The 15,159-nt window shown below is 36.4% G+C and overlaps 2 protein-coding genes across 3 annotated transcripts in view; one reads left to right on the top strand and one right to left on the bottom strand.

Annotated features, from left to right (window-relative positions):
* SLC7A13 (solute carrier family 7 member 13) overlaps positions 1-6,877 on the top strand; it is a 31,020-nt gene extending 24,143 nt beyond the window's left edge. Inside the window, exon 5 of the mRNA XM_063299439.1 lies at positions 6,215-6,877. Coding sequence (XP_063155509.1) covers positions 6,215-6,236 — 22 coding nt within the window. The 3' untranslated portion in view covers positions 6,237-6,877. The remainder of the gene's footprint in view (positions 1-6,214) is intronic.
* A 5,226-nt stretch (positions 6,878-12,103) lies between these two features.
* The window catches only part of RALYL (RALY RNA binding protein like), a 284,909-nt gene continuing 281,853 nt past the window's right edge, over positions 12,104-15,159 (bottom strand). For both annotated transcript variants that reach the window (XM_063299435.1, XM_063299436.1), the window contains one exon: positions 12,104-13,258. In XM_063299435.1, the coding sequence (XP_063155505.1) occupies positions 13,241-13,258 (18 nt within the window). In that variant the 3' untranslated portion in view covers positions 12,104-13,240. The remainder of the gene's footprint in view (positions 13,259-15,159) is intronic.

Here is a 15,159-nt window from a genome sequence, read left to right as displayed (position 1 = left end):
GCAACAGATTGGCCAGTCTGGTGATTAAAGGCTTAGTATGGCAGCGGGAGTGACAGAAAGACAAAAGGCCACCAAAAGCAGGCAGTGCAGAATCTTAAATATGCCAAAATGTCCAGTTGGGTGGCAGTCATGGCAGAACCATGTAAAGACAGTTCCTTTATGGAATGAGAAATGTATAGCCAGCCAATACAGTACAATTCTTCCTGTTCACAAGGAAAGCAATAGGATGAATTGGGAAGTGTCCCCTGAAAGTCTTCTGTCCAAGACCACTCATAAGGATCCTATGAATTCACTCAGTGAAGGTTGGAATGTGCCTCCTGATTCTCAAAAACTCACAAATTGAGGCTAGGATGGAAGTAGAGACAAAGCTGTCAGGTCATAAATAAGACATAGGGAATAAAATATATCTATGCTTGCATGAAAGAACATCAACTGGTTGGTTCTGCATAAGTGATGTAAAAGTTAAAGCAGGAGAAAAAAAATACCTACTTATTGGGGTTTTGTGGTTTTTTTTGAGGCATCTGTACAGTCTGGTGGTCTCTCTTAAAAGGAGTCCTCAGGGATTATAAGCACCCATCTTATTCTGCTGCTTGTCTGCCATTGAAAATAGGGAAAGATCCCAGTTTCCTAACCAATGCTATACTTACACTAAACAGCTCCAGTTCTTGTGTTTTCCTGAATACCCTGTAAGTTGTGTAAATTACATGTGAGGGATTGGCCAAAGGTTTGTTCACTGCATATACATCCATACTGTAGTGCACTAAGCCAAGAGATCTAATAGCAGGGTTGTTTCCAGGTTACTGTAATTCCTAGCAAAAAAAGGGTATTGAATGGATTCCCCTTCTGATAGTTAGACTAGATGTCCATTGCTTGCCCTGGAAGTAGCTTCTCCTGGCAGCATCAGCTGAGTTTGAGAAGTGATCTTCCACTTGATTTTTTTCTCCAGTATTCAAGAATGTTGCAATATCAAATAGATGGTGGACAGCTTGTTGCTGCTGCTATCAGGAATCCATAGATGGATGCTTCTGTTTTACCACTGAATGTCTGCAACATTAAGAGATAATCTATTACAGCCCAATAAGGCACTTGTAAATTCATATCATAAAGTGTGTTTTTGTATCACTGAATGTCAAATAAAGTACAGAGACTGTTCTGTTTTATGTGAGTGACTTGATCAATTTATAGATTGCCTTCTCTTCCATGTTCAGCAAACAGTTGCCCAGTGGAAGGATAGAAACCTTAAGTACCCCATCCACTTGGAAAGCAGACTGAGTAAGGACCAACTGTCCTGATCATAATCTCATCAGTAAATTGAATTGTTTTGCATTATGCATTTAATCTCAATAATCAAATAATGCCTAATGATATGTGAATCATCCCAGTCCTTTTTAAATGCTTAACATTGATAAAAATGGCTGGTGGATAAGAGATATTATGATTGTTTAACATGGTTTGAGTGAGCTATAGTTGTCTGGTTTATTAATTGCAATAGCTGCAGTTGCACAACACATTGTTTAATTATGTTTTTATTCCCTATTAGCCACCCAGAGTCATGTCTGAGATGGGCAGCCATATGAATTGAATGAACGAACGAATGAATATCTTAAAACTAAACAAAGCATCCTATGTCTTAGCCTGATATGAAACTTTTCCATTATTTCTGTGCTGAAGCAACTCACTTTAATAAAATGTTTTTTTTTCCCTGTTGTTCCATATGACATTTTTGAGATTTTTAGAAAATAAGTGGGTTCACACATCATGGGAAACTATGCAGTTGGTTAAAGGCTTATAGTATTGTTTCATCTGGCCACTGTGACTCACAAATTGCAGTTTATAGTGTAGTATCTTGTATAAACCCATCAACTTTGATTTAGTCAATAAATAATGGTCAAATAGCTTAGCAAGATGCATATACCTATATCCCAAGTCTGGGATATAGTTGCCAGAGAACTGGTCTCTCTGTATATCTCCCTCTGGAGGCTTTTTCACAGATTGTCTAAGTCTAAGCCTTTCCTTCTGTTTCTGCAGATTTCTCGCTCTTTTCCATCCTTATCCAGTCCCAAAAAACTATATTAATAATAGGGAGTAAACGTACCCTGGAACGTGTATGTAAATATACATACACAATTTACTTAAGTGGATACATATATTTAAAGTTCTGCTTGTTTTTTCTCTGCAGAATTTGAAGAGTTTGCAAGTGCTTAAAATTAGATAACATTTGTTCCCTGCCACTTCTATTCAGTATGCTTTACTGGGAAGGGAAATTCTATCTCAGGACAAGATTTTATAATTGATTATGTTCTTACCTTGATTACCAACAAGATTTGAACATTAGCAGTTTGGATTTAACAAGCATTAGGTCAACCCATACGTTTGTTGATGAACAAGGTAAGCAGTTAACCTTCAAAAATATCAGGCAGAATGAAACTCCCAGTCTCTCGGCAAATAGGGCTTGTTTTCCAGACTTCATGCTTCTGTACATGTTGAAAGAAATCAAGTTAATTAATACTTCAAGGTTACCTTTTGTAGATCCCAGCTCTTGCCAGATTATTGACAGCATTCAAGGTGTTACCTCTGCAATTCTGACACTTCTTCTAATGAGTGCATAGCTAATGGGAAGTATATAATTGGAAATTAAATACAAATGCCAAATGGAATATTACCAAATATTTTATCTGAGGTTCATGGAGCACTTTTGGACCAGACCTGTGTTCTGTATGACATTCATCTTGCTTTTGGCTATAAATTTTGTTTGGGACTTCCAAACATTGCTGCTGCTTCTTTATACTAAAAGTGAGATTTCTTGTCAGGGAAATATTCATGGCTGCACTGCCCGCCCCCAGAGCATTATGATATGCCCTAGGAAGCAGGCAATGACAAACTGCTTCTGAAAAACCTTGCCAAGAAAACTGCAAGGACTTGTCTCCGAGAATTGGACACAATTGAATAGATAAAAAACAATACTGATTTATTAAGCATGTTTCTGACCTTATATTGTTAATTGATTATCTTGGCTTGCCTGTATTTATTATAATTCTTGAAGACTCAAGAATTGTAGTTATTTCTTGAAGTTTCAATAAAGCGAACAGCAGAAAACTCTACTCCTACTCAAGGGTCTTTTGATCAACAAAGACACAGCAAAAAAGGTGGCACCAGCAAAGGTAGTTTATGGAGTGATGGTGAACTTAATCCTGTTTGAAGCAGGCTACTAGCAGGTCTATGTTTATGCTGAAATGCCTTAAAAGTAGACAACTGAGCAGGGTTACTTGCTTTGTCATCTTACTTTCAACAGTTTAGTTAAGATCCCTTATGCAAAGGAGGTGCATCATTGCCATGCTTTAGGACATAATTTTCAGCTACAAAACTGTGGAAAAACAGGAGCATAAAATTCAAGTTTGTGTTATGGAATGTGAACATGTATATTTCTAACAGCATAATAAAGTAGACAATGTATTCACCAATTGGTACCTATAGTGTTAGGTATATAATGCATATCTTTTATAGCTATCTTAGTTACTAATCACTGGGAATGCTGAGAGTTGCATTCTTAATATTCCTGGAAAATACCAGATTGGGGAGAATGACTGGTTTAGTAGATAGATTTAGGGATTCTCTTTTTTCAGACAGATTTCACAATTCCTCATCTAACATAGTTTTATTAATTTTCTAGGATTTATATTTTTAAACCTAGAAATTAGGCCTAAAACTTAAAGATGTCTTTTAAAACTGAAATTCCTGCAGGGCAGAACAGTATTTCTGAAGATGGAGTTTTGACATGAATTGCCACTGCAAAGAGAGCTGCAGTTAATTGATTCTGCTTGGTACCTCAGATCATCCAGAATAGATAATATCTAAAGCCTAAGACTTTACACAAATGGAAATGAGATATAATTTAATGCACATCAGCTCTAATTTAACACTTTTGGTCAGGACATCAAATGTTCCATTAGGGACACTTCATTTTCTCAGCCTGTTTGATGATGATGATCGCGACAAGCCCAGCTGTTACTGACTGAAACTCGTAACCAGCCCTTTCTAATTTCCCATCTTTAGGAATGACCTCCATTGTCAAGTGAAGAAGTATTACTTCTCTGAGTAAGGATACTAAAAACTGTGTCCCACTTCAAAAACTCATATTCAGGGATGGGCACAGGTTATGGTAGATAGTCCGGACTTCAGGATGGTCTGGAGCCACTACACCTTAATTTTCAAAGGTTTTTTTTTTTAGTTAAAAAATCCTTATAAATACACAGGCAGAATTCTCAAAAAACGTGAAGCCTGAGCTCATACGCTACAAAGTTTATCCTTTATACGACTTGCATGCCTGCTCTTCATCAGAGATTTTAATCTTTTCCTAAAATTGTGATTTCATGTAGACTTTAATTCATTATGAAGAGCTCATGCCAAGAGGTAAGTCAAATAGACAAGTTATAAAGATGTTGAAGCCTACTATGGCTTAAGTAATGGATTGTGTCTCTACATCAGCCTTTCTCAACTTTTTGATCCTGGAGGAACCCCTGAAATATTTTTCAGGCCTTGGGGAACCCCTGCACATTCATACTCAAATATAGGCCAGCAGTTACAATATTATTTGCATTAGTTTCATGTGTATGCCTGTATATATGCATTAACAATGCTCTTAAACTAAAGATAAAGAATGAAACTTACTTCTAATGTGAAGTTGCCCAAATTTGAAATAATTTTTTAAATAAATCATGATCTCCCAGGGAACTCCTAGTGACCTCTCCTGGAATCCTAGGCAGAGAAACCCTGCCGTACGGATATGATGGGATATGTAAACCTAGAAAATTGTGGTTAATTCAATTATACAGTATATGCTTATAACAAAGCACAATTTAGCACAACAGCTTCTGCATTTTTTTCATTTATGCAGGCCACTACATTGTCCTGAAATGCTTTTAATGATTCCCACATAAGCCAGAGGTCAACTGTGCAATACTTGTGTGAGGCATAGTACGGATGAATTATTTTAGATTTTAAAAAAGTAATTAAAATAATGGGCTGGAATAACAGAAAATTGTCAAATATCACAAGATTTTATTGTTACCAACTGAAATTTTGCAAGTGATAAAAAATACTTAACATTAAAAAAATGATTTGGCATCTATGCCAGGAACTACAGCATTATCCCTCTGGACCAGTGGAGGTCCTTGGACTACAGGTTGGGATCCCTTGGCTCAGTGCAGTATGTGAACCTAACTACTTTTTTGTTTAATCAGTCTCTTCCACTGAAATGCTATTTCATGGATATTTTATTGCTTCTACATTTTAGTAAGTCTTGCTCAGGAGTAGCACAAAATGACTGCAACCCTATCTGCTACATTGATACTGTGCTAGCTCAAATTTTTACTGAACTAGGTTCACTAGATGAAACAAAGCCATTAATTTAACATGCAACAATACTTTATGTTGTGAAAAAAACTCATTATGCCCTCCACTCCTGCTCCAAGTAAGACATGGCAAGTATAGACATTTCAACAATTTTGTTTCACTTTGGCATTAGAATGATTCTTTCTGCTCTGGTGGATTGCATTTTTTTTTGAAATTGCTGCGTAACAGCTCATGAACTTTCTGTCTGGCAGAACTACTGGTTAAATTTTTCTTGTCAAAACTATCCATGTGCAATTATATGGCTACTTTTCTTCCATCTCATTTCTTCTAGAGCTATCGATCTGCTGCTCTTACATGCCGTGTTACAGATCCAGGGTCACCAAAAGCAAAGCTCCTAATAAATTTGCCCACAAGACCAGTATCAAACTGGTGACAAGGGAAGTGTGCCACTTTTCTGCTTGGAGGATTTTGTATTTAAAAAGAAAGTGAAAATTTGACATAAATGTGCAGATAAGCAGAGAGAGGAAGAAACAGCCAGCTCTAAAAGGCAACCCATGCTTGAAATCAGTGCAATTGATTTTATCAAGTTTGCTTTCAAAACCTACTTTGGATTCCCAAAACCCTTGGTCTCTGAATTGTTATTGTTTGCTAGACCTAAGATGCTTCTTGATATGATATATTGATTATAAGATTCATTAATTTGGATATACATACATACATACATACATACATGGTGGAAAGAGGGGAAAGAGAGAGAAATCACCCAGGTTATTAGGAGTTTGGGTCACTGAATAATTAAATTGATTTCAATGGATCTTCTCTAAATATGACACTGAATCAAACATATTATCTTTCTTCTCAGAAATCCAACTGACATAAAGTGAAGAATCACATTTATCTGTAAATAAATAAGAAAATGTGCTGTTTTACCTAGAAGTTCACCTGTAATTATGAAGCTATTCCACAAAGAATATATAATCATATATAAAATTCTCTCAACATATTACATATGTATTTATTTGAACACTCCATCATGCAGCCCAAAGCAGCAGTTACAGTGCTGAAGATCTGAAGAGTTTCATCTGCCCTGATGAAAACCGTGTACCTACATGGTCCTACAGAAGAAAAAGTGGTGTTTTAAGATACTGGAGTAAGTTAACATCAAGTCTTCTTGTCTTTGATAAAAACTGAAAACATGCGCTGGGCATATTGTTAGGTTTATATTCAGCTTCTTCTCCAAGAGCTCCAGGTGGTTTACGTAAGAATCTCCCTTTATGCAGGTGATCCTGACAGAGCGGGGTTGAAATTATATGACAACAGTTTTTTATTGTGGAATATGAGCTTTCTTTTATCTGTAGTCTTTGTAGCTGCTTATCTTTATTTTTGTTCAGGATGTGGACTTGTCCTCCTCCCTCCAGCAGCCATACTTTCTATTGTCAGTGCTTTGGGGATGGAGCACCATGAGTATACTGCCCTATATGCATAGAAGTACTTCCTTCAAGGGCTGGCATGCATACAGAACAGTTTCTGTGCCTCTTGAATGTGCAGATAGCATGAATATATCTGACATGTTGACAAGACAGGACACATCTAAACTTTGTGGCCCTGTGATACACTCTCACAGACCCCGGGAGGTGTGGTGAGGTCTTCTGACTTCTCATCTTACAATATACACAACAAGAAGTAGAGGTAAAAACACTTTGTATGCATAGTTTTTCCATTTCTATCACATTTAATTTTTAAAGTCACCTTCTTTTCATTTTTAAACATATTTTCATTTTATTTTCTAATCCATTTATGCATATATAGAGAGCCAGTTTGGTCTAGTGGTTAAGGCAGCGGGCCAGAAACCAGGAGTCTGTAAGTTCGTCCCGCCTTAGGCCTGAAAGCTGGCTGGGTGACCTTGGGCCAGTCACTTTCTCTCAGCCCAACCCACCTCACAGGGGTGTTGTTGTTGGGAAAATAGGAGAAAGGAGTGTTAGGTATGTTTGCCGCCTTGAGTTATTTATAAAAATAATAAAGGCAGGATAGAAAATAAATAAATATATGTTGACATTTTTCTCATACAAGTTTCAGAAGAGATGTCTCTCTTTCTCTCCCCCCCTAATGGTTTTAATTCGTAAGTTATCTTTTTCTTCCAACATCTAAATTCTTTTGTACTAGAGCTTTCAAGAAACCTTCCTCATATACTTCCTCTGTTGGGCTATAACGTGTCTTGCTGCTATTAATAATAATAAAAATGTTTTGCATCTTAAATTTTATTCTGTACACTAATATATTTGGAAGTCCCAGTAGCTGCATTTGCTTTATAGGTTGTTTTCTAATCAGTCTTATCTCTATTAAGATTTCTGACCAACATTTCTGTACTATGTTACAAAACTACCATAAATCAATAAATGTTCCTTGATCCTTACATCTGTTCCAACATAAATAAATATGTGTCATACTAGAAAATATTTAGGGATAACATTACTGTCTATAGAATATTTTAAGGTGTACAATATTTTTTGTATTTTTTGCTGATTATGAAATTCTTTTTTCAGTGTTGACTTTTCATTTTCTATCACAGTATATTTGTTATGCAGGACATTTAATGGTGAAACTTTAATCAGTTCCAAAACCAAAACCAAAACCATTTTTTAAAAATGAAATCACAATGTAACCACAAAGTCATGGTATGACCTGTTTAGGTCCCCAGCTAAAGAAACAAGTTATGTGCCAACTTTGGAACAGGTTATTTCTCTTCAAGCCTTGAATGCCTTTGGAGTTTACACAAACATTGTATATATACTTAATATAAAAAATAAAAGAGCTCATCTTCCTAAGATAGCCTTTGATTGAAATATAAAATGAATTCTAAGTTAAACAAAAGTCAGCTCAATAACAAGAATTCTATTAAAGAGAATATGTCATAACAAGGCTTTATGAAGAACAGAAACACTTAATGATCTCAAACACAAATCCTATCAATTGTCACCACTGTATGTACTTCATATAGCACCTGTATGCAACTCCTTAAAGCAACTGTATCTTTTCCTGGGGCTGTATAGCTGCTTACTTCAGCATGATCCCAGGAAAAAGATGCACTTGAAACATCCTCTTGCCTTTGAATCCAAAGAACTGAGCAGTCCAAATTTATATGGGATTTAAACTGCTGAGTTACAGCTATGGCAAGCAGCCCTTGATCCCTGGGAAAAGATGCAGCTGCATTTAAAGAGTTGCAGACAAGTGCCACAAGAGCACAGGAAGCTTTCTTCCATGACTTTCATCTCAGATTACTTTACCAGCTGCAGTGCTAGTTAAGGGTTAGGGAACCTGTCGATTTCCAGATGCCGATTCCAAATTTAACAGCTTCCCCAAGCTTATTGTGATCAAAGATGATACAACTGTAATCAAATGATTTCTGATTAACCACCAGTTTCCAGTGTAGAATGCAACATCCTGACATGTACTAAACCCATATCTTGTGGAAGCAACGTCCCTTCAGATCTTGTTATATCCCTCATAGACTTAGTCAATTTGGCCAGTGAAAAGTAGTCATCGTAGTTGTTATCCAACATCTAGAAGGCCACATATTCATTACAAATGACTTTGCTTTTTGTAGGGGGATTGCTCTTTCTTAAAGTACTGGGGCTACAAATCAGAAACATGGTTTCTAAACCCAGCTGTTTCCTTTTAAGAATTATTCACTGGTCATTTTATTGATTAGTTTGGGAAATCTTCATTTGTTTCTTATGCAGAACATGAAACATGTGTAATCAATTTGAAGCATTATATCAAATTGAGAAATTACTTGTGCTAGTCAGGACAGCTGTGCATTACTTCGGATTCAAAGGCAAAAAGGTACTTTGAATTAATCAGATCAGGAGACATGAATGTAGGATCTATCTGCAGCTTCTTAAAGCAATTTGTGATTTTCCTGGGATTGTGTAGTTCTAGTAGAATTTGGCCAGAGTTTAGGATTGCAACTCATGACTCTAACTAATAGAGCTTTTCAAACTGTTTTAATTATCTAACTGAGCACCCTCTCAGAAACAGTAAAGGGGGGAAAGTTAAATAATTTTTTTTTTTAAAAAATCCCTCTATTCACTCTTGCTTTCTCAAGACAGATATCAAGCTATTTCTCCTTGTATCTTCAGTTCTCTGGGCAGGGAAACCAGGACATTTTCTTCCTTTTTATTAACTAGAATTGCCATCCCGCTTAAGGGAAATATTTTATATGGAAGATTTTTTTTGTCAGTCTTACATTCCAAAACGCCTGGTTTCATTTAACTTTAGTCAAATGGTATTACTTAGAGAGCACATTCCTGAATTTGTAGTATCAAGCTGACAAGAAAGGTCAATCTTATTTGAAAGTTTAATAGTTTATAGTGCTGAAAAAAAGAATTGTCTTATTGCTGCTGTTGTAACTCACTGTATTTTTTAACTTTGTTGAAATAATACAGCTTTCTAAAAGATGTGCTGAGATGTCCTGCTTATTAATTACTTTGATATTCCTGATAGTGAAGGGCTAACATGCCAAATTATCATCAGAAAGCTTGTTTCCTAACTTAGATAACACCCCAGATTAGCACAGATCTGCAGTCACTTTTCAACTGATTTACAGCCTAGAGATAATTCTACCATTTTGATCATAGCATCATTTTTTTATCAACAGTTTCAATAATACATAGCATAGACTTATGGATGTTTACTCAGAAATAAATGCCACCGTACTTAACAGAGTTTACACCTGGTCAGTATGTATATTGGAAGTTAACCTGAATTTATTTGGGGTCCTCGTTAATTTCCACCACTAGTGTGTTTCAGGAGGAACCACTAAAGAGAATTAGTGCATTAATCAGAGGAAAATATTTATTTACAGGAATGTAAAATTTATGTTACAGCATTTGGAACAAAATTGCATTGAATGTTGACACAAAACCAAAATGTTCAGAGGATGAATGCAAATAAATATCCTGTCCTATTATTTAAAACCACCATGGCTTTTAAAAATGGCTGTAGAGTTACCTTATGGCTGTGCCATGTTTTGGATATAGTTTAAATGAAGTATTCTGGAATTTGTGGGACAAGAAACCAGCACCTCTGTGACTCATTAAAACAGCTGCATTTGCATTGTTTCAGGTTCTGAAGAACTTCCGAATTGAATTGCCCAACCCTATATTTCGTACAAGTAATAATAATTTCCATAGTCTTAAGAATCTTTTCCCATTCCTTAGAATTGTTGTGAACCAAAAATGCAATACCACTTAATGCATATATTTAAAAAGAGGGGAAAATGTCCCTATTGTAATAGAAATTGACATTCCAACTCCTTTCTAGATTCATTTGTCTTATGTGCAAAGGTATGTGAGTACAGTGCTTACAGCAAAGGGATGCTGAATCATGACCTGCATATTCTCCTCTTTCTCCTGATTACTTTTTATAATCACTGCATGGGCTTAGGAAAAAAGAATTTATACTAAAAAATAGACTGCCTTAATGGAAACATTGTAATAATACAACAGACAGGAGAACAGGTGAAGGAGCTATATGTTCAATATAGCTGTGCTTTGCATACAGAAAGTTCCAGCTTGAGTCTCTGGCATCTGTGGGAAAAAGGATCTTAGGCAATAGTCCTCTTCCCAAGACCACCACTGTAAGGGCAGACAATACCCGGTTACATGAACCAATGCTGTGATTTAGCAGATGGCAGCTTCACATATTAGTCACAGGTTCAACTGAGCAACAGGCTGTTCTTTTCCCACACCCTTTAATGTGGGGATACCGGATTCAGAGCTGCTTTACAGGCAGTATACTGCATATTCCTGCCTGAATTTTTATGTATGCAAATTGTAGCAGTCACATGCAAGCATAGCGACACACATGAGCAACCGAGGCACTGTACAATTGATCTCTAGCTCTGGATAATTCTTGAATTGTATGTGTAAAATGATGCAGCAATGAATTCGTGGAAGCTGTACTTCCATAAATGAAGACTGAAGAAGTATTTGTGAAAATACTAAGCCATAGCCTTCAAGCCCTTTGTAGAGGTTTTGGGAAGAGGCATGCACCCATTCAGTGAACACACACAGAGTTTTCCTTGCCACAATGATATGCATCTGCCATTTCACCATAAATGTAGATGTGGTTGACAGTGGTAACAGTTCCTTTGGGCCCTCAGAAAGGCACTTGAATTTGGTAATGATGTCATACTAATTAAGGTGCCAAAGAATACCCTTACATAAACTTTTGGTATCTTGTCTCTGCTGTGACTTACAGCTGAACTAAGAAACTAAGGGCCACTTTTGTTTTCAGAATTGCCAAGACATCAGTCCTTTCACTTGAGAAGCAGCACCCACTGAAGAAAGTAAATATACTTGTACATATATACTCTTCATATACACCCAATCCTCGTTATCCATGCATTCTGTTTCTGCGGATTTGCCTATACACTTCTATAAAAGCGTAACCAATTTTTCTTCATACGTGGTCTCAACGTGGATATGCGTGGCCATGCACAGTACAGAAAAAGTTTTGAGAGCCTTTTCCGTACAGCGTTGACCACAAGCTACACTAAAGGAAACCGGGTTCTTGTTCTTGCAGTGTTTGTGGTGTTAACATGCCTCCACATCATTTTGATAAAATGTCACATGATCTCAGTACGAACAATGCTTCAGTAACTATGGTTTCCATTTCCATGGGGTTTTCAAGAGCATAACCCCTACATATAACAAGGATTGAGCAGATACATTCACAAGGGTATTTGTGGAGGGAGGGAGAGGATGAGCTTATCCAGAATCATAAAACTGATTAACGTGGACTCATTATTGGAAACAATCCAGTTTCAAGCCTCATTCTGTGAGCAAGAGTGAAAAAGAAGGGAAATGGAACTAACTAACACCTTTTATATGTTATTGAGAGGAAAGAGATGACATACTGTATCTATGGTACTTCACTGTTGAGTACTGAAACAGCACTCCCATCATTTGGCAATTTAACCCCAGACAAACTGATGCATCTGTCTGTCTGTCTGTCTGTCTGGTTAAAATAGGTTAAAACCAGAGCCTCCAGTCACCTGAGTGAAGAGCTCAAATAAAGGCAATTCAGTGGAACAGAAAGCAGATATGCATCAAACATGCCAACTTTACAACATGGCAACACTCATAGAAGAATTGAGAGATTTTTGAACCATACTGATCTATATCCTATCCAAAATGTGCTTATCTGAAGCTAAGAGTAGCAAGATAAGGGTTGGGATATATTGACATTAATGATTGTTTTCTACTGATATCACTGGAAACTGTCCACAGAACATATGCAAATTATATCCATTTTAGTGTAATGATGCACTAAAAAAATGTCAAAGACAAATATTAATTTGTCCTTTTCTATAACCCCACTAAAGTACGTATTTGCTTTAAAACAGGAATAAAAATAAAATATATATTGGCTCATAAATCTTTGATGATCTCTTTTCATTATGCTGTAAACATTTAAGTGCAATATCACCTGACTATAAATATGATGAACCATAAAACATGCTAATCATAAAAATAGCTTTTACAAATATACATTTGTATACATTATTTCTTTTAAATATGTCCTTCATATTATCATACAAGTCATTGGCTGACATCAAAAGTAAAAAAAAAATACCAATGATTAGCCAGGAGAAACACATTTACAGTCTAAACCATAAAAATATGACAATTGTGTAGATTTAAACATATAAGAAATGTAATTTCTAAGTTTTGAACATGTCCATTTCCAAAAGTAAATTCAGTTCTTCATACAAATTGAGTCAAAGATGCTATGAGCTGACAAGAAACTGTAGTTTACATTTTCACACAGGGAAGTCTATGAATTGTCTTCTCAGCTTCCAAAAGGATTGTGTAAGGGTCCCAATTCATTTGATCTGTAGAAACTATAACATAAAATACAGTTGTGTTTGACAATATTTTGAAGAAGAGATAATGACACATGAAATTAATATGACAATTTTTATTTTACAGAATAAAATAAAAATTGATTGGCTGATTTGGATCAGTACTGCAGCATGATAAATATTAACCCTTTCTCCAATAAAGATTTGTGAAAGGTGAAACGTGAAAGGTCCCCTGTGCAAGCACCGAGTCATGTCGGACCACTTGTGGGGGGCGTGGCTTTCGCAATGTTTTCTTGGAAGACTATAGAGCAGGGTGGTTTGCCACTGCCTTCCCCAGTCGTCACCTTCCCCAGCAAGCTGGGTGCTCATTTTACCGATCTCGGAAGGATGGAAGGCTGAGTCAACCTGAGCTGGCTACCCGAGAATCCAGCTTCCGATGGGATCAAACTCGGGTCGTGGGGAAACTTTTGGCTGCAATACTGCCGCCTACCACTCTGTGCGACACAAGGCTCGTGTACATGCAGATTTACTCACCTGAATAGATAGCAGCCATGCAAGAACTTACAATTCTCTAGCCTTACCATGTAGCCAAGTGCTCTTAATGATGCAAAACTAACCGTGAAGTTTCTTATTCTTGTTCCAAATTAAAAGTAAATAGAAATTTGACCCATTTTCCTAACCTGGTTCATCCACACAATGACGCTAATGGATTACCTGGGTGATAAACACTTGACCATTAATTACCAATGTCGAAGTACTCTGATAGCTGTACAAAACCTTTCTGTTTCTCAAAGTACTTCTATTCTATGAAGAACAAAATGGAAGTGCAGAAATTAGGTTCCTGTTAAATCATGGAACAGACTGACCAAGTAATTTTTGAAGGGCAGTGTTAGGGTCATGAAATTAGAGGTATTAATACTTCCTACATATTGTGTAAAGGTCAACAAGTCAGTAGAACTACTATCATACAAATTTTATAAACAAGGTCACTCTTATGTGAAAACTCTTATCTGCAAATCTTTTCCATTATTTTTAGTACTAGATTGACAGGATAGCCTAGAAGAGATACATTTTCTCCTCCTTCAGATTCTGTCCTGCATCAGAGGCAGCCCAGAAGATGGTTAAATAGTTCTTCTCAAAATAAAAGCAGTGTACTCTCTCATCTTGCAGAGTTTCTTCTATTATATAAAAATCAAAAGCCAGAGATTACTGGAGATATGTTCTTACCTTGTTATGAGTTTTATGATTAATAGCATTGTAAATCATCTATATCTAAAGGATCCTACTTTGCTGTTGCTTAAGAACTGAGACAGGCAACTGGCAATCTCAATAACAAGCAGAAAGGACATAGGGATATTTGCAATGCTCTCAGACTTACTTTAATGAAATGGAAAGGAAGTTCATATTAAAAGATCACAAACAGTATGATTGGCAATACCATTATAGCAACATTCTCAATCTAGAGCACTCCAGTAAATTCATGCTAAAACTCCCATCAATCTCAAACAGCATAATCAGCGATACAAATGATAGAAGCAGCACTCCAACACATCTGGAGGCACTGAGAGTGGACAATCCTTCTTTATTAGATTTATGTTTAAGTTTCATCACTATATGCCAGCCTCCAACTTTCTAAGACATGGTAAACTTGAAACAGCTATTTTTTCATTCATTCCTTTCAGCTAAATTGTTTAAAATTAATTATTGGCTTTCTGGCAGTTGGGAACGACAAAGTCTGAATACAGTTTTATTTGCAGGATCTGTGAACATGGAAAGTTCTATTCAAATAAACATGAGAAGAACTCTTGACAGATCTTTTCGCTCAACATGGCAAACTTGACTGGATGGGATATTCACATAAAATGACTTAGGAAGTTTATGCTGTGCCATCACTCTACTGATACCTCATGCAGATCTGAAGGTGAGACTCTAGCCCTATT

Source organism: Candoia aspera, chromosome 3 (genome assembly GCF_035149785.1).
Source record: "Candoia aspera isolate rCanAsp1 chromosome 3, rCanAsp1.hap2, whole genome shotgun sequence".
Lineage (NCBI taxonomy): Eukaryota > Metazoa > Chordata > Lepidosauria > Squamata > Boidae > Candoia > Candoia aspera.
Note: the sequence above shows the minus strand (reverse complement) of the source record. Positions and strands in the feature narration are given on the sequence as shown.